Source organism: Python bivittatus, unplaced genomic scaffold, assembly GCF_059951505.1.
Source record: "Python bivittatus isolate LINGU-HERP-01145 unplaced genomic scaffold, Pbiv_v1 ctg000670_np1212, whole genome shotgun sequence".
Lineage (NCBI taxonomy): Eukaryota > Metazoa > Chordata > Lepidosauria > Squamata > Pythonidae > Python > Python bivittatus.
The window spans coordinates 269,670-290,304 of record NW_028277094.1 but is presented as its reverse complement, the minus strand read 5'-3'; the positions used below and the strand labels follow the sequence as shown (position 1 = coordinate 290,304).

Genomic DNA, 20,635 nt, shown 5'->3' with positions numbered 1-20,635 from the left:
GCTTATCTGGGTGTTGGCTGCTGGAGGGGATGTGTTCTGGTCTTTTTGTTTCCTTCTTAGCTTTTTGCTGTCTCTTCTGAATGGTGTGTAAATATGGTTTATTTCTATGTATCTATTGATGGCTGATGTGGCTGAGTGCCAGGCTTCCAGGAATTCCCTGGTGTTTTTGGATTTAGTTTGGTTTAGGATGCTGACAGTTTCCCAGCTGAAACTGTGGCTGAGTCTGTCCATGTGTTGTGAGATTAAGGAGTTTTCATCGTGTCTTCTGACTGCTAGTTGGTGCTCATGGATGTGCTTCTGCCTGTCTACATAGTGGCTGTTACAGACCTTACACTGTACGTGGTAGATGATTTTTGTTTTTTCTTCTTGGGCCACTGGGTCTTTTGGTTTACTTAAGATGTTTCGGAGAGCTTTAGCTGGTTTGTGTGCTATGGTGATGCTGTGTGGTTGTAACAGACTGTTGGTTGTCTCTGAGATGTTTCTGATGTATGGCTTGCGTTGGTTGTGCTGTAGTGGATTGAGTGGTCAGGCACTTTTTGATAAAGTTGTGTGGGTGTCCTTTTTGTAGGAAGATGTTGTATCGGTGGCCTGTTTCCTTTTTCTGCTGTTCTGGGTTGCTGAAGTGCATTTGTGCTCCTCTGAATAATGTTCTTACATAGCTCCTCTTGTGGGAGGTTGGGTATTCCTCTGATTTACTGGTATATTTGGCCATCAAACTGAAAGTAGGTGGTTAGGCAGAAGTTGATGAGGTCCATGATTTTGGGTATTTCAATCTTAGTGTATTTGGCTGGGTCAGGTGTGTTGTGTAACACTGTTACCATGGATTCTTTCACTAGTTCTGGGTCTATGGACGTAAAGAGTGCTGTGAGATTGAATGAAACCATAATTTCATCTTCTATTTTTAGGTCTTTGATTTTCTGGAGGCACTGTGGTGGGGGGTGGGAATTTTGCACTTGGACTAGGAGAAAGATGCAAAGTGTCCTGGGAAAATATTGGCTCGTCAAAGAGGTACACTCAGGCCGAGGTGACCGGCAAAATCACACCACACACACAGTAATAATACAATGGAGATTTTAATATTAAGTAATTAGCTTAAGACGAAAAGCTTTATTATATAACACATACTTTGATGGGAGCTGCAGCAGAGTTTTTTTCTTTCAATGATATACTCAATTTTGAATGAAAAAGCCAAATACTTTTTAACGGTTGTAATGTTGATATCCTAAATTGTAAATAGGATTGATAGAATATCTTTTCTTCCCTCTTCCCTATTTTCAAAATAACAGAACGTCAATCATCTTTAATTATATGATATAAACATCACTGTATGGAAATAATACAATGTATCAAGATTTACAGCAACACAAGAAAAAATATTTTTCATAAATTAAAAATAAAATAAAATAAACCTTTTGCAAAGGAAAAAGAAGAGAGCCAGTTTGGTGTAGTGTAGCACCAGGCTAGAAACTGGGAGATGGTGAGTTCTGGTCCCACCTTACGCAGGAAGCCAGCTGGGTGACCCTGGGCCAGTCACTCTTCTCAGCCCTAGGAAGGAGGCAATGGAGAGATCCAGTTTGGTGTTGTGGTGAAGGCACCAGGCTAGAAACCAGGAGACCGTGAGTTCTAGTCCTGCCTTAGGCACAAAGCCAGGTGGGTGGCCTTGAGCCAGTCTCTCTCTCTCAGCCCTAGGAGGCAGGCAATGGCAAACCACTTCTGAAATTTGCCAGGAAAACTGCAGAGACTTGTCCAGGCAGTCACCAGAAGGCAAAACCTAACTTGAACTGATGAATGAATGAATGAATGAATGAATGAATGAATGAATGAATGAGTGAATGAATGAATGAATGAATGAATGAATGAATGAATGACACTGCTGGTTTGGACAGTAGAGTTCTCTATTTGGGTTACCATGAAGATGGACTCCTGCAGCCACTATTCCACCAGGCTGCCTTGGATCAACAGAGGAGACCTTGGGCCTCAGCCAGAAACTGACAACTCTGTCAGTTTCAGCTTTCTCCTGTAGGAGTTCCAGGACCACGGCTAGTTTCCCACCAAAGGCTGAAACTTCAAGATCTAGAAACATGTCAATAAGAATAACTCTACAAGCCCCCAAAATGGCATCACCATCTTAGACCTACTGAGAAATAAGTCTGGTACTTATCTCTAGGTTTACGATTGCAGCCCCAGTTTACTGGAAAAAAAAATCTAATATGAACAGAATCAGTATCAATTCTGCGAAACGTGTTAGGGGGAAAAAATTGATGGACGTTTGGGCTCCAGCCACCCACCGGAAAGCAGCCTGATCCAGTCTGAAAAGAATGCCTTACGGTGCTCCTTCAGAAAGCAGCGGCCGTGGTCATCCAAGCCGTGACCCATCCTAGCCGCCACCCAATTACTGCTTTTCGGTAGGAAAGACCCAGCCTCTTGGCAGGCTATGAAATCAGCCGAACAATGTTTGACTTTTACAGCTCTCAAAATGGCTTTTGTATAGTCCAAAATAAACACGGAGGAAACCTTTCCAACAGCTGGAGGCCAGCGGCTTAACACTGTTATCCATTAACTGCTAAAGTTCAGCAAGGAAATGGGGGGGGGGGGGAGCCACGGTTTGCCTGCTGAGCTCTGCGGAAGGCACCTGGGATCCTTCGATTCATATTTTTCCTCTTTCTGTTATTTTTAAAGGTTTACAGCTGTAGCATCTCATTCACCAACTGCAGTACAAGGATTAAGAGCCAGCATTATTCAAAATGAATAGAATTTGTGGCAACTGGGCTTACATTCAACCAACATCCCCTACAAAAAGAAAAATTAGCATGAAGTACAGAATTCAGCACCTTGATGGTCCCATCTCATTTAGTTAAAAGTTAAGATGCTAGTCCTTATGATGGCTGAAGAATTTCTGTAGGAGCTGCCAGCTAGCCTCATTCACCTTTCCACCCGTTTCCTTTAACACTTCTTTCTCTGACTCTTCGTGTACAAATATTACAACCTGATTACTTCTGTTTGGTTGGAAGAGTAACTACTCTTTCCACTTGTTCGTGCCATTAAAACCCCATGCATTCCGAGTCTTCCAGACAATATATAAGTTGACATTTTTAGGGTGGTTCTCAAAAAGATTGCTCGCTGAAGCTTGCCAAGAAACCGCAAAATTAAAGAATTCTGCCTCTCTAAAGACTGGTTGCTATGTTTTTTCCTGTTGCACTGTCCAGCTTGGTTTTGAACAATGGATGCTGCCAATTGCAAATAATTATACTAATGTGACCCATCTTTTTAAAGAAGACATCCACATATAGTCACAGGGACTTTCATCTTACCCAGCACACCCCAATCCCATGATTGGGCCTCCTCTCTTGTATGATCATTAAAAGAAATGCTCAAGGCAGATTTTAGCCAGTTAGCCAGGCACACCCACTTTCGCTAAAAAGCATGCACAGATCCACACGAAGAACACTTATACAACCAAAAAAATACAGAGCAGGGACTTCCAACCTACAACTAGCCAACCAAAGAGTTGGGAAACTGCTTAAAATGTTGGTGACTTTAGGATGCTGAATAAGCCTCAATGTAACACCTAAGCTAGAATCTATTGTTTGTAAGCCATATTACTGGGTTGTACCAACCCAGCCAGACAAAAACTAAAGAAACCACACTGTGCTTTAATTCACCGTGTGACTGTCAAGTGGATGCAGCCAGCTAACAACTGTTTGTCAAGTAGGAGCTAGAACCAGGTCTCAGCCACTTTACAAAGTTCTGGTAACTCTCAGTGCCTGGGAATTTGGAGAGGCGTCATCCCAGCATTTCCAAATGGAACCAGGTTGGCCAAACTGTATGAGCTTCCACTTAAGTTTATCAAATGAAATGTAGTACCAGGTTGATTCCCATTATATGTCCCTCCCCAGCTCAAATAAAAACAAGCCTATAAATGTATATTGTTCTAAAACAGCAGTTCTGGATCTAAGGTGACCAACGGGAATATGAAGGGTCTCTGTTGCTAGCGAGATTGAACTGCATCTTGCCTAGCAAGGGTGGGGCAATCCACAGCCCATGTGTACTCCCCCAATACACAAAACAGCAGTAGCATAATTTCGGAGGTGGGGTGGGGGGTTGTCTCTGCAAAATTTGTCCCTTCTTCGCCTTTAAGCTCCCTGCTCCTAATAATCCAGGTTTGTGCGGCTGAATTTTAGCCATTTTGTTACTGAGTGTTATTTCAGGCCATTTAAAATAACAAGAACAACAGATGTAAATGGGAATTTTCTTCCTGGAGCCTTCCCACTTACACTACCATCCCTTGGATGACTGCGGGGACAGCTGTGACCCCCGACTCTCAGTCAGTGGGCCACCCCTCTTCTAAAGCCACTGAGAAAAGATGATATCCAACTGAAGAAAAGAGAAGCAGCCTCAACAAAAGATGTGATCTTGGCCAAGGTATTGGGAAATGCAAAGAGGCAGGTTGGATCTGTGACAAACAGCAGTAGAGGAACATTTGCTACTCATGCTAAAACAATGATTAAACCGTTGTTCTGTTGGATTTTGGGAGCTTTTGAACATCAAGTGACGTTCATCACACAGACCAGTTATTTATTATTATTATAATTTGTCGTTGTTATTTATTTGTTCCACAACACTTAAAAGCAGAGACTGTAAAGAAAAAAATCCAACCACTGTAGATGACACATTTAAGGTGATCCGTCATCCCTAAGATGATTTTAAATCACTGGGTAAGTTTGGGTTTTTTTTCAGTTGCTTTCTATCTGTTCCTTGATTTATATCGAGCCTGTCAGGTGATAGAAAATGTTCTTTAAATATGGCTCAAAGGCTGAAAATTGTGACTTTGTTTGCACTGTAAGAGATCCTTTCCGGATATTAAACATACACAAACGTGGAAGAGAACTGTGAAGGAACCAGCATTGCTTATCTGTAATACCCTAAGACATAGTGATCCAGTTCAGGCCGTGATCACTCCTCTTCAGCCATGGGTGATTGAATAAACTACGGTTGCCTGGATTCATGCCTAACATGCCAGGAATAGGAAGCTGGAGACATAGGCAGTTTAATTGAACTTCCCAAAAATCAGCAGCAAATTTTCCTGCCATCCTGAGGCAGGTCACACCAGAACACCATAACACAAGGACTAAAATAAGGCTAAAATCATTTTAAAAAGAATGAAGAAAAGAATCCAAACGGCAGGAAGACTAGATGTTCAGGCAATCCCACCCACTTCCAAGTCCTCAAAAAATGATGCAGCCTGATCCTGAACCATCCAGCCTGCACTAAACCATGAATCACAGCGTACAAAGCATATTGCTTGAGTTCATGCAGCAGACTGAGACCATATGAAACAGATGGCTTAGTGTTAGAGCACTGTTTCTCAACCTCAGCAACTTGATGATGTGTGGACTTCAACTCCCAGAATTCCCCCAGCCAGCATGGCTGGGGGAATTCTGGGAGTTGAAGTCCACACATCATCAAGTTGCTGAGGTTGAGAAACACTGAGTTAGGGGGAATAAATGCAGCCTGTAAGTGACTCAGCCCCTTCAATAACCTCTGCTAGGAAATTCCTAGGACTGGCCAAACCAGACCCTACAGAAGGAAGGGGAAAATTAGATTTCACAGGCTGTAAAAAGTCTGCATTACCTGGCACCTATACATGCATTCATTCTGCAGGCCCTTATGCCTCCACAGATTCTCTTCAACTGAATCCAGGGTGTCAAAAACTCAAGAGGCAGCAGTCTCCACGCAATCAAAGCCCTCCCTCTTTTAATGTGTGTCACACGGGAGATGTGCGTTAAAAAACGGTAGAGCTTTGATTGCAAGGATATGGCTCTTGACTTTTTTTTTTCCCCTGGTCAAAACTTTTATTAAGGTATATAAAAAGCACACTTAAAATACAAATCAGAAAAGAGAGAAGATAGAACTAAAAGAAAAAGACAAAAACTAAAAAGGCGGGATCGAATCGAAAGAGAAAACAAGAAGTGACTTCCGACTATCTCCAATACAGATATAAGTACAAATTTTTAAAAAAGTTAATCTCTTACCACTATTTAATCCTAATTCACATTATTTCTATCAGCACAAACCATCTAATCGTTAAATCCCACCATCAAAGCTTCATTTTTTCCGTGGCTCTTGACTTTTTTGACTCCTTCCCTATGGACAACCTGGCCAAACCTATCCTATTGTGTTATTCAAAATGCAGGCTAGTTTTCCTTAAAATTTCTCCATAGAAAAGAAGCCAACTGTATAACCCTTCCCACAAGGCTTTGGTCACAGGTGAGCAACTTAGGCATCAGGGCAGACTCTCACTTTGACGTCCGCTTTGGACCAGAAAACAGCAACAACGAAACAGAAGTTGTCTCACTTTGCACCAGGCATTGGGGAAGAACAAAACTTAAAACTCTCCAGGAGGGAGATTTTTCATCACCCAGCAGGAACTAAGCGAACATGGCTGGCTGGGGAATTCTCAAGTTGAAGTCCACACATCTTCAAGGGGCCAAGGTTGAGAAACATTGGCCTACATCCTCACCTCAGCCTGGCTAAAAACAGTTTTTTAATGACAAGCTTTGCCCAAAACATCTTACATTTGAAAGCTGTGACCCTGGAACAGCCTCTCCAAACCATTCATGATAGCACCCATGATACATTCAGTCCCCCAGGATACATTCCTTGGCTAAGTAGCATGTATGAACCCAACAAGAGTGTAATTCTGCACAAAGCCCTTTCTGCTGGTTTCCTGGAGCAAAGGTTAGCCTCTGAGAGTTCAGATTCCCCAAGGCCTTTAGTTAGGCTGCAGCCCAGTAAGACTTTCCCACGTGAACAAGTAGGAGTCAACCCCCTACTTGTAAAAGGTCACCAACACAAGAGGCCAAGTGGTAAATGATCAACTCAGTACAGTATCAAGCAGCTCCTGAGTTTCATTGTAAGGCCTGTTTCTTAGATAACAACACAAACGTTCATCTAACAAGGATAATAATAATGCACAATTCCTTTTCTCAAAGCATAGGGAGAGAGGATCTGCAAAGGTTTCCCCAGTTTTACTGATAGCCCTGTGAGGTAGTCCAGACAAGAAGCACATCAATGAATCCTAGCTCTGTCTTTATTGTCAGGTTACATTAACAGACTCTTGCAAGTCTGAAAGTATTTCTCCCCTCCTTTCCTTTTACTCTGCGGAAAACTATGGAGGGCCCCTTCTGAAACACTTCCCATGCCTCCCCTCCTTCTATGGGCTGAGACATCTTTTACATGCCAGTTGTCCTCCTTCCTCCCAAGGTCTCCCAAGGTCATTCCCACAGACCATTACCCTTACTGACCCCAGAGGTGGACCAAGTAAGTTAGACAGCTGACCCAACCCAACCCAACTCACTAAGCTTGATGACCAAGTAAGGCTTCTGCATCCAGATCTCCCCTAAGTACATCACCCTAGTCAGTTCAAGATTTCGGTCATCCCTGTGCATTGTGGGAAGCAGTATCGTTCTTCCTCTAGCTTTGCAAGTCTTCATCAATGCTGAGTCACAGAGATTTCACTTAATGTACTAACTGAATTGTAGCCAACAGCTGAGGCATTTTGGATAAAATACAGAACAGAAATGTAAGACATACATAAACACCCACGTCCACAGGACAGAATGCTTGGGAAAAGCACTCAGTAAAAATAAAATTCGGAATAAACAGGACAAGTAACATGGAACGGACCAACACCTTTGCTTAAACCAAACAAAAGACCAGAGCTTCATATTTCAAACAGCAAGATCTTTGCTTTTAGCGGTGAAACCTAAAGAAGAGTGCTAAATGGATTAAATGGAGGCATATTGCCTAGATAATCTCAGTAATCTTTTTAAAAGGTGACTAGGCAAACAAGGAAGATGCCAAGCTTGCAACTGGATTCTTCCTGGGCAACTTTATCACCTAAGCCCAGGAGGCCCCAAGAAAAGGAGAATTCTTGCACAGAGAAAGGCTCAGTCCATCTTCACAGACACTGAGCCCTGCCTGTTCACCAGAAAGCTTCCGTTCAGAGCTGCCTCTAAATTAGGAACAGGGTTGCCCACAGCCACGAAGCATCAGGCGGGTGTGTAGGAGACGGAAAACAGTTGCAGTTCAGCCCTGAGCAGGCAAGGGCCCAGTCCAAGGAAGACTCACTTGACTGTCATGTCCAGAGGGGGAAACCAAGCCACAAATCCATTCTGATTTACTCAGGAGTAAACTGCACTGACCTCAGTAGGCCTTCCTGCAGAGGAGACAGGCCACCCTGCTCTTGAACACTAAGAGCAACCGCCCCGTCCTATGCACCATCGACCACCTTCAGCACTAAGATATTTACTTCATGGATTGATTTGAATTTATGAGCCCCCCAACTCCACGCACCACCCTTCCGGACAGACCGTCAACCGCCCAGGGGCATCATCCGTGGCCCCAAATCCAGAAAGGTGGAAAGAATCCCAGAGAAACATGCCAGTTCCTTCCAGGTAGAGGGGAAAGGAAAGAATTAGACACACACACACACACACACACACACACACACACACCCGTGAAGGGGCTGCAGCCGCCCCACAAAGGGGGCACATGCCGCCAAACACCAGCCCTGCTAAAGTTGAGCCCTCCTCCCATTTTCTGGGGGGACGGGGAGGAGGGGTCATTGCAAAAAGAGCGGAAGAAAAAGGGGCCCTTCCTTTTCGAGCGGGGGGTCTCTTCTCCGCAGAAGGCTGGGGGCAGGCTCGGCAGAGGCGCGATGGCAACTTTCCTCCGGGACAAAGGCGAAGAAAGTTGGGGCGGGGCGGGGCGGGGGCTGCGCCTTACCTTGGTGGAGCCGGAGGAGGACGCGATGAAGACCTTGATCACCATCCTGAGGACCAGCGCGAGCGCTTCCTCGCCAGGCCAAGCGAGCGGCGGGGCTGAGCCGGAGCAGCGCCGGGCGGGGTCCAGCGGGCCGAGCGCTCCACCTCCCCGCCGCCGCCGCCGCCGCCGCCGCTCCTCGACGCGAGACTCGCTCGCTGCCTCTGCCGAGCCCGGAAGATCCAGGCGGAGCGCGTCTGCAGCGCGCAAGGCAGAAGGCGGGGCGCAGGAAGCCCCCGAAAGGCGGCGGAGGGGCTGGGTCCGCGCCGGGGGTCCGAGGCGCCCTTGCCCTGGGGCGCCAACCCCTTCGAGGCGAGGGCCGCGCCCCCTCCCCGCCTTTGAGATGCGCCGGACGGCGACTCCCGTCTTCCTTAGCCAGCCTCCCCGTAGGCGTCAGGTTGGGGAAGGCTGCCCTTCGCGCTGGTCTAGCCACGGGCGTAAATGTGTCCCGTCCAAGAGCAGACTCGATTTTGGATTTTGCATTTTTAAAAAATCAAGGAAGGAAGACAAACGCCCGAAATATATTGCCCAGTGTGTGGTGGCTTTGCCAATTCAAAGGCCTTCAATTGGTGAATTCGTGCTTTGCGCTAACCCCGTGTTTCTTACACGTTTTGCTCCCAGGACCCTTCCCGCTTTTAAAAATGATGGAGGGCCCCAAAAGAGCTTTTGCTGGTATGTGTTCGATTGATCAATATTTACCTATTAAAAATTAAAACTGAACACATTCGCCGCTGCTACCGCTTCTCACGATTGTTAGATGGGATTTTAATACTGTATTATTTTCAGCTTAGGCTGGCAAATATTTTGGTTTCAAGGACCCCTGAGAGCTTTTAGAAAGACTGCACTAAACCGTGGTTCATTTCAGCCTTAGTTGGCTAAGTAAGTTATAACTGGCTGGATCCGCATACCAGACTAATGTAGTTTGCTCGGTATTCGGCTCAGAGACCTGGTGTAAAGTCAAGTGTGTCTTGTCCAACAAACTACATACACAAGATAGCATCCAGGCGTGCAGAGGCGTGGTTCGCACAATGCAAATGAGATGTTTGAATTTGGCTTAAAGTGTTGCATGTACAGCAATTATGGGTTGTAGTGTGTCGTATGACCCCAACAAATTGGCTTGGTCTACAAATACTGGTTATGCAAGTCTCAGCATAACCTATCATCCTAAGAGTTCAGATTTCTGCATTGGTCTTGCGCATGTAGGACGTCGCATCTTCTGCTAGGATAGGGTTTCTTAGTTGCTTACACCCGAGGGTCTCCTGTGCAGGAGATGGATAGGGCAGGGTTTCTCAACCTTAGCCATTTTAACATGTGTGGACTTCAACTCCCAGAATTCCCCAGCCAGCATGAGTTGAAGTGCACACAGCTTAACACGGCTAAGGTTGGAAAATACTGCAATAGAGCATTGTCTGCTCCATTTCGAGACCTTCAGCCTTTTGGCTGATCAGCAGCTTGATGTAACCAAGAAGGGTGTGGTGAGACATGCCTTCCCTTCCTGTGGTTTTACTTATTTCAGCTTGGAAGAAAAGTTGGTACCAATCTGATTCTCCACAGCTGTCTTTGCACAACACCCAACTACAAACTAGCCCACCCCATTATACACTGTGCAAACCCAGTCTGTGTGTCTATGGTTTGGCATATTGCATAAAGCCAGAAAACAGAGAGGAAAACACATGGCTTAGGTATCAATAAGCAGGTACAAATCCCACTGGATTGTAAGGATGCTGGAGGGAAGGGCGGGTTGGATGTAGGGTCAGCCCCATGTTTGAGGAAACCCTGAGTGAGAACCACTCCTCCTTTTTCCATCTTCTCAGATGGGCGTGCAGCAGATCCGGTCATCTGGCAGGGCCAGGAAGTGTGTCTTCTCTGCTGGTGCTCCTGCTTTTTGGAGCCAAGCCCTGGTTAGCCCCAATCCTGCCTGCCTCCCAGGCTGCTGTTTGGAAGGTATGGGTCTGGGAGTGGAAGGGCCTGCTGGATGAGGTCCCCCCCCCAGCACTTATGTGTGTGTTTATGTTCCTGATATGGAGTGTGTGTGTGCACGTGCTTTAAATCAGTGTGCTTTGCTGATTATGTATACCACCCTGAGTCACGGGCCAAGTATAAATCGATGAAATAAAATAAATAATGCCCTGGAGTAAGGATACATAGAGGGCATTGTGGGGGGTTTTAAGAATGGCTTGCACCATCCCCAGGTGTCTGCCAGCAGCAAGCCCTACCAAGCCGAGGCTTCTTAAACTTTTGCTAATCCTGGTTGAATCCTTTCCTGACCATCAGCTCATCTAGTTTGAGACCCTCGGCTGGCAGCTGGTCTCCAGAGTTTCAGACTAAGTCTTTCTGCAAAATGTCACAGACTTGCAATACATATTTTATCTCTGGAACGTGACCGTCCATCTGAAGGAGCTGGAATTTGAAAGCGGTGAGGGGTGCATGTGTGTGTGTGTGTGTGTGCACGCGCATGTTTGAATTTATTTGTGCACCAGAAGCATAGCTGTACTTTGCAACTCAAGAGTGACCCCTGCTGGAACAGCCACCATCTTTCAAGACAACCTGCACTAGCCAAAGAATTAAAGTGACTAACTGGTTCCAGCAAGAAACTCAGAAGGCTTTATATAAGGGATATAGCCTGTGTTCTTAAGAAGATATTCTGCTTTTCCTCCTATTTTTGGCAGCTGGTTCCCAGAATCAGATATAGAATGAATATTTAACCACCATTCCCCCAAAGATTAGATTGTTTCCAACTGGCCTTTTGCAAGACCCTGGAGATGTGGCTGTGTTCCCAGGCATGGAGGACGGATTATCAGCCACAACCCATGAGAGGGTTATTTTGATAGTTGTTTGATTAGTTTTTGCCTTGGCTGCCAGTTATGTATTTTATTTGCTTTTTTAAAAAAACGACTGTTAGCCACCCAGAGTCACCATGATGCGATGGGTGGCTATATAAAATGAATGAATGAATGGATGAATCACGAAAAGAAAGAAAAGGGAGGGGGCTTGCAACCCATCCTAACCCCAATTCTTTTTGATTAAAACAAAACAAAATAGATGTCTATAAAATGTGTCTGTGCTACCTCCATTGGAAGCCCAGAGGTCTGCACATCATGTAACCAACTCTTTATTTCATAACCCGGAAGCTTCAGCTGGTCCAGAATGTGGCCGCGCGAGCAATTTTTGGGGCCTGAAGGACCCATATAACACCTCTGCTCCGTGAGCTGCATTGGGTACCAGTTTGCTTCCAGGTCCAATTCAAGGTGTTGGTTATCACCTTTAAACATGGTGATGGGGCCAGGTTACCTGAAGGACCGCCTCGGCCCCATGATCTCAACCCGTCCCACCTGATCTCACAGAGAGGGCATGCTCCGGATCCCCGCAGTAAAAGAACTTCGACTAGCGGGGTCCAGAAGGCGGGCCTTCTCTGCTGTGGCCCCTGCCCTTTGGAACATCTTGCCCCCGGAGGTGAGACAGGCCCCCTCACTCCAGGCCTTTCGGAGGGATTTGAAGACCTGGCTCTGCCATCTGGCCTGGGGCAGGGAGGGAGGATATCAGAAATGGGGTTGGCTGGCCCCTTAGCGGCCTGGTGTGGCCCCTATCGGCCTCTTGGATTTTTTAGCTTTTTTATTTTTGTAATGTCTGGTTTTTATAACTTTTAATTGTATTTCTGATTTTAGTTTGTTGTAAGCTGCCCAGAGTCCCCCGTTGTGGGGAGATGGGTGGGGACAAGTCAAAATAATAATAATAATAACAACAACAACAACAACAACAACCCACAACTAAGAGGCATGGCAAAACCTGTTAGGATGAAAGTAAACAAGCCACATCTTGGTTTAGCGTGATGTATAAACCCAGCCAGTGTAGCTGAGTCAAACTTTTATTTAGTTTTAAAAGGGATTTACTTTTAATTTGGAGCTGCCCAATAGCCAAAGCTTGCTTACCCGATGAAGCAGGAGCTGCGTATGTGCTTCTGGTGGCGGTGACAACTGGTGGAGCCACAATTTAACAGCTGAGATGTGGATTAACAAGGACTCTTCAACTGCTGTGTTAGAAAAGATTACAGATAAGGCTAAAATAATAAAACACCAGAGGCAGGAACCACAATTCTATCCAGTTTGGGTGGACTTTATATTTTATCTCAGTTGCAACAGACCTACTACCAGAAACACTTTAGATCTATGATAAATATGAACATGTATCTTATCTATCTATTTTTAGCAGATCTGTGTGTGTGTGTTTGTGTGTGTGTGTGTGTGTGTGTGTGTGTGTGAGGCAATGGCAGACCACTTCTGAAATCTTGCCAAGCAAACTGCAAGGACTTTTCCAGGTAGTCACCAGGAATCAACACTGATTTGAAGGCACAAAAAGAAAAGGAGAAAGGGGGGAAAAAATAATAACCAGAGAAGCAACCGGAGGCAGTCTGGCAGGCAATCTGGCCCTTTAGCCGTGTGACTCAGGGCCAAGTGTGTTTTTTCTTCTACTAATAAACAGCATGCAACATTTCTTCCATCGTCTCAAGAATGCAGCTTGGTAAAACTTGGACAAGAGGCTTGTGCATTTCATTTGATTAAATTAGGGCAGAGTGATGCTCCCAGGCCGTGTGACAGTTCGACAAAGCTCCTGGACAGCAGGGGGCATAGGTGGAGCTAAAGGCAAAGTGGGTGGGGCCAGGCCCCAAGGCAACCACGCCCCAATTCAAGTCAACCAACAGAAATCCACCCCAGCTTCAAAGCACTCTGGTTTGGCCACCTGCCCCCCTCCCTACAAAGTGAGGTGCCCTCTTCTCAACAAGGCCAGTTCCTTCATTGTCCTCTCCTCAAACCAGCCAAAACTCTGTTCTCCTAACTTTTTCCACCAAAAAGCAGATGGAGATAGGGGGAATTCACTGGAGACTACCAGATAACAACTGAAAAATTCAGCCCTGGCAGAGAAGGAAGAAACCCTCCAGGAAAGGAACCTCAGGTCCAACATTTGCCTTTGTTGACTGCTGCATGACTCCCATGAGGAAGTTAGAAAGTTTGCTCAAGAAAGGATCTTTTCCCCTCAAAAAGAGAAGAAACTGGCTTTGCAAAATAACAGGTGACCAAAAAGACCGGTCTTGGAATCATTGTCATGCTGCAAACGTTTGAACAGGGCCATTAAAAACTATCCCCTTTGTGACAATGAAGAAGGAACAAGGGTGCTCCATCATAAAGATGATAATCTGGTCGGCTGAAAGAGTCTGTTCTGTTTTCATTCAATTCAAAGGGTCTAAATTAAGTGATCAAGAGGCAAGATGTTAACTGCCTGTATTTGTTTTGTTTTAAACAAGATACTTTGTAGCCAGGACTTTAATGAAGATATAAACTGAATGAAACCACAGAATATACTGTACAAGTATTTCGCCATTCCCTTGCTTCAATTCCTTTTTAACATATTGTTTATTTAAAGCCTTTAGACCTTATTCATTGGCTAAAGAGGCTCTCAGCGCACCTTCTGTACAATTAATACAAATAAGGCAGTCTCTTTCTGAAGGCTTCTCACCTATGAGACATAACATAAAAGGAAAAAAGGATGAGGAAAGAGGAGAAAAACCAGGAAACTCAAGACCATTGTTCAAGTCTTCTTTTGAAAGCAGAAAACAATTTCCTTCTTTTTTCTTTCCTTGTACCTTTAAAAAATCTTACGTACAAATATGTAGTAAAATAACTCTAAAATGGAAAACATTAAACATGAGAGAAAACACTAAACATTGATCCTTAGGGGGCTGGTTCTTACAAACACCTTAAGAGACTTTTTTTTTTCCAGGATCACACTGTATCACTTGTACTGCTCTCATAATCACCCCACCAACCTTTTAAGCATAATAAGCTTTATGCCAAGTACTTATATAACAAACTGGGTCAATTCAGAATATATCCTCGCAAATAGCTCCATTTTTGACCAGGCTCTTTTGGCTGAAAAATATTTGTCCAAGTCCGATTCTGTTTTACACGCTGCTTTTATTGATTTCAGGCCTGCCTGCAGTCATATCTCCAGAACAAAGATGTAGCCTCAAAAATACTACAATAGACAGATGGCAACTTTTGCTAATGTACAAACTCCACAAGAACTCTAGAAGAAAGGTTTACAGTAATATGCAAGGCTGCTGTACTAAAGAAATTCCAACTCAAAGAGGAATAAGACAGGGGTGCAACTTGACTTCCAGGCTCTTTAATGTGGACATCAGCTCTCTTGCAAGTAATTTGGGGCATCAACCCTCAACATTTGCCAATAAGCACATTGCAATCTTATTGGTTACAAATGATGAAATGCTCCTGTTGCAAACATCAGTTGGATGAAAATGAGCTCTAAGTGCTTTATGAAGAACTACTCTAAAACCAAGACGCTAATTTTTGCAAAGCAGCCACTGTGCACGCCAATGGCCAGACCTAGAGCAAGTTAAAATCTCTAAATTCTTGGGCACGGTGTCCCATATTTTTACCAGACACAGGACACATCACAATTGTGTCATCCAAAAGGCACACAACTTAGTGGCAGCAGTGCAATCCTCTCTCTTTGCCAGAGTCACAGCCTATGCCAGCAGCACTGAAGTCAGAAAGCTAAAGTGAGTACACAACTTTTCTTTGGAGCTCAGCTGGAACCGTGCTGCTCCTTTGCTCCCCTGGAAAGGATTCAATCTAAATTCGTAAGGACTACCCTATATACTCATGTAGGAGTCCAATCTGTGGATAAGCAGACCCTCGAATTTTTAACCAACCTGCATTTTTCATGGTATTTTGGTTAAAAATTAGAGGGTCTGCTTATCCACGGATGGGCTTATATGCAAGTATATATGGGTACTTTTAAAAAGTATTACTGACTGTATTTGTGGATAAGCCTATCCACGGATAAGCCAAACTCAATTTTTGGGGTATATATTGGCACTCAAAATTCTTGGTTTATCCCCAGGTATATACAGTATGTTTCAAGTGGCCCCATGATTCTAACATGGTTCTGAGAAAGGAGGCTGGTTTGATTAAAGGGATTAGTGCATGGATCTGTATTATTTTCCACCAGCTAAAGTTATCTACCTAGGAAAAGATATGGCTGCTTTCAAAAGTTGCAGGCTATGTTTGTGCTCTGCACTCTGAAATATGCTTTGGCACTGAATCCAGAGCTCTGCACAGCCTAATAAACATTCAAGACAGGATATCTGTGTCCCTTGAGTTACATTGCCCTGAAATTTCTATTTTGCAGCCCACCACCAAATTTCAGCCCCATGATTGCTGATAAATCTGTAGTTCAGTTTCCTGATGTTTTGAGAAAGTAAAACAAAAATGGTGGTGTGGACCCTAAAAAAGCCTTAATGAGTTAAAAGAAGAAAGGAGAAAAACAAACTTTATAAATACTTGGAAAGACACCCAAAAAATCCCAACTCTGTCCATGTATGTGAGATGCTCCTGGCTACTTTACATCATTCCCTAGTTTTACAAGGACCCTCCCTCCCCGCTATCCACCCCCCCCCCCACTCTCGCCTACCAAAAATGGTGCACTACAGACTCTAATATTTTAAGTACAGGGAAATAGACTAATCTTCAGTTTATAAGTAAGTCAAGATGACCAAACTGGAGCTGAGTTAATGTGAACTGAACACTTCCAGGGTCTGCTTCCTTTTCTTACATGTGTAAATGCAGCGTTACAAACAGGAACGGTAGAAGCACAAGATAAGAGATTAGGGCATGTATGTATGTTGGCCATCTTTGCTCCCCCATTCTCTGCCAGTTCAGACAAATAGGCCTCGTTCACACATTGTACTGACTCATGGTTTAACCAAGATTTGCCAAATGATCCAAAAATGTGTTTCCAACCATTAAGCTACAGCCATGGTTTAATTCTACCCCCTCCATCCTGAGTTCCATGTGGCCCCACCCTGACCATGTTCAAAAAGTCTTTAAAATTCTGGCATTTCCCCTAGACCAGTGTTGTCCAAACCTGGCCACTTTAAGATGAGTGGACTTCAACTCCCAGAATTCCCCAGCCAGCATGGCTGGCTGGGGAGTTCTGGGAGTTGAAGTCCACTCATCTTAAAGTGGCCAAGTTTGGACAACACTGCCATAAGGGGTTTCCAGTCACCAATAAATGTAGATAGTGCCTTTTCTCTAATCAAAGAAGTCAGTTTCTCCATCTCTGCAAGATCTGTCAATTTCAGCAACCATTCCTCCATGGTGGGTAGTGTCAAATCCAATTCTCTTTAGCTTCCATGGACTTCGAATAGCTCAGCGGAAGTCAGCATGCCATTTCAGGGGACATTTTTTGCATGCTCCTTCAGATATAAACATACAATTCTCCAGAAGTAGAGAAATAGCAGAACATGTGCTAGCTAGGACTCTTAAGACTATCCCGTGGCATCTCTCCTTCTTCTTTTTAGTAATGTGTTTGATTAAGGTTTTATTTATTTATATATTTTATGTTTTTAATGTTTGTTGTGAATCACCCAGAGTTCCCCCATTGGGGGGAGATGGGCGGTTGAAAAATTTAATTAATAAATAAATAATAAATAATTATCCGTCACATCTCCATTGAGAAGTGGACCCCTGTAACAACACTAGACTCTACTCTTTTATTCCATCCCGTTCTCCTACAAGCAAAGAAGAGCTGAGATGAAACTGATCTTCTTGGCCTCCGAAACAAGCACAGGGTATTGACTAGAGCAGGGTTTCTCAACCTTGACCACTTTAAGATGGGTTGGCTGGCTGGGGAATTCTGGGAGTTGAAGTCCACACATCTTAAAAGTGGTCAAGGTTGAGAAGCACTGGACTAGAGATTCAGGGTACATGAAAGCTTGCTGGTGAACCATAGACATGGCTTTTAGAAGGCTCCGGGATCCATCCATGGCACCTTATCCACTATGACACACTGAACCTCCTTATGTTCCTGGCAAGATGACAATTATCATCCATTTGCCTTTTCTGGGCGGGGATGAACACTTCCCAGGCAACGTCTTGGGTTACAACCCTACACCAGCTTTACTTTCCAAGACGTTCTCTGGGGTTTATGTAGGACCCAGAAGTATTCTTCAGAATAAAAGTACTTGAGGCTGAGATGCTTTGCTTAGCAGTAACATGCCCACGTCTCCTTTTCAATCAAATAAATAAATAAAAATCGGGGAGGGCGAGGGAGGTGCTGCCAGGTGTTCTGTTGGAGATCCACGTACTAAGCCACAAACTACAGCTTGCAAACCAGAAAGGCTGGATTTACGCAGCTGCTAAGCCATCAACCCTGGTTTTAAACCATACTGGCTACCTTCCCGTAACGCACTATGCCAAAACCGAACAAGGCACATGATGCTCAGCTTGATAGGCATGCCCAACCATTGAATGCAATACACAGACAGGCCTCATCTCCTGATCTGTTTTCCTGCAAAGGCCCAGCCCATCTGTGCCCTTGGGTGCCCCGGGCAAGAAGCCGGATTAGTAGGTTACCTGGCCGAATCCACGGTTGTCTCTTTGCCTGCTCGTTCACTCTCGCTTTAATTCAGGATTGGGTGAAAATGGGAATGAGAAGTATCTGCCCCCAGGTGTGCGCTGTGCACTTTGACCTGCTTGAAGTGAAGAAACGGAGATCTGGAGAAGTGGACCAGGCAGGTTTGACGGATCACTTGCAACTTAGCCCTCTGAACGAAAGGGCAGAGAAGAGGCCATTTTTTCCCAGCACAACCTTCTCCTCCAACACGCGGTCACTACCTGTTTTATGCCTGTTTCTGTTGGCCTTTCCTCCTAAAGAAAAGCAAAGACCCATCATCTGGAATTGTATATTGGCTTTTTATATAAAATTGTTACTTGCTATTGTAATTGTGGAAGCTTATATTTTTATTGTTTTTATTGTCTCGGATTTTAATTGTAAGCTGACCAGAGTCACCCTCTGGGGGAGATGGGTGGCATATAAATTTAATAACAAATGAATAAATACATACATACACACACACACTAAGAATGGAAGTTCCTGCGCCTTCAATCTCGCTGAAGTCAATTGGATTTATATCTGGGGAGGCCTACAGAGAAATCTCAAGTTACGTTTGTGCCCTTCTCTATAGAGGCAAGCATAAATGTCTACATTTCCGGCTTGCCGTGGGGCAGAGAAACCAAATTTCCTATCAATTTTCTGGATTGGCACAACCTCCTGAACTATCAAGGGACCCTAACCAACTAAAATATAGTTGGCTAACTGGCACGCACAGCTCGTCTCTGGGCAAGATGGCCTTTACTCTTCAATGAAAAATTAAGGCGAAGACACGGAGATTGGCAAAGCATGGAACCTGCAGCAACAAAACTTTCGGCCTTGCACCCCCAGTGAACAGAATCTAGGGAAAGACCCCCACCAGAGAAGTCCCAGACTGCTTTTTAAAGCAAGGCACAGGGAAGCCCCTGCACTAAAATTGTTACTATAGAGAACGCTTATTGCACAGGTCAGCGGCTCATAGAGTTCACCCTTGGTAAGAATGCTGTACATCCGCCTAAGCCAGTGTGGTCCAAACTTGGCCACTTTAAGATGAGTGGACTTCAACTCCCAGAATTCCCCAGCCAGCATGGCTGGCTGGGGAATTCTGGGAGTTGAAGTCCACTCATCTTAAAGTGGCCAAGTTTGGACCAAACTGTTGTTGTTCTACCTTATAAAGCTGTTTCCACAAAAGCAGGGGAAGAAATCACGGTTTACGAAATACACCTTCACACGCTTTCAAGTTTAGGATCAAACCTCAGAACAAATCAAAACTCAACTATCTACCATTTTCTTTCACAAATTAAAAAAAAAAACATTTTCTTTCCCAAAGAAGAAAAAAAAAAACACCCACCAGGAAAAAACACTTTCTTTCACAAACAAAACGTCACAAACAAGAAATGTCTCACTGTTGGGGGAAAAATACTTTCGGTGGGAGGAAAGACAGTCTAAATAAATTCAGATATGTTTTTCCCAAGTGGAAAGCCTGCAAAATGCTTGGGGGGTATCTGTAATCCGCAGTAGCCTGGCACCTTGGTCTTAATCAGGTGCACTTGGAATAGGCCCTAAGGGTGCTTAACAGGGAAGCTTTTCTTTCAAGACCACCGGAAAGTGTTAGACTACTCCTATCGCTGGAGGTTCTCTAACCGCCAGCAGCCCCGCTGGAAAGGGAAGCCTGCACTATCCAAGGTGCTAATCGCCCCCCATTCAGTGACAATGAGATTAGGAGCCTCCAGACGTGTGTATCGGATTAGAGATGCACGCGTGTCGCTGCGGACGGACGGACCGACGGGCCCCAACGTACAGCCCCGCGGAGTGCTTTTCGGGAGCGAGGTCAGACGCTCGGACGACGCGACTTTCGTTGCAAACTTTCCATTGTTTTCGTGCAAACCGCGCCGCCGTCACATCAAAGGCAGGAAGGAGAAAAAACGCACCGCCCCAAATTCTTTAGCTAATCAAGTTTGGCGGGGAGGGAAGCGGCGCTCGGTCCCTCTTCCAACACCCCCCCCGCGGGGAAGTCCCTTTTCCGGGCAGCCCCCCCCGCAGCCCCCCGGGCCGGCCCCCCCGCCCGACGCCTTAGGGTGCCGATGGGGTGCCAGGCGCCGGGCGGGGGGCCCGGCCCGGGGGGGAGCATGCTTGGTAGGCCAAGAAGCCATGTTGCAGTCGTGCGGGAGGCGAGCGCTCGCCCTGCACGCCCGCCGCCGGCTTTTCCGCAGCCGCTCCTCGGGGAACTTTCGGGGAACTTTCAGCCTCCGGGAGAGGGACGCGGGTGCTGCAAAGAGGCCGGGCGCGCAGTTTGCACGGGGGGCTCCCTTCCTCCCCCCCGCCCCGGGGCTGGGCGCCAGGAGGCACGGCGTGGGTCCGGCCC

The 20,635-nt window shown here is 45.3% G+C and overlaps 1 protein-coding gene across 1 annotated transcript in view; it reads right to left on the bottom strand.

The window, feature by feature from the left end:
- The window catches only part of SH3BGRL (SH3 domain binding glutamate rich protein like), a 35,197-nt gene extending 26,035 nt beyond the window's left edge, over positions 1 to 9,162 (bottom strand). Inside the window, exon 1 of the mRNA XM_088151563.1 lies at positions 8,788 to 9,162. Coding sequence (XP_088007689.1) covers positions 8,788 to 8,832 — 45 coding nt within the window. The 5' untranslated portion in view covers positions 8,833 to 9,162. The remainder of the gene's footprint in view (positions 1 to 8,787) is intronic.
- Positions 9,163 to 20,635: the final 11,473 nt, after the last annotated feature.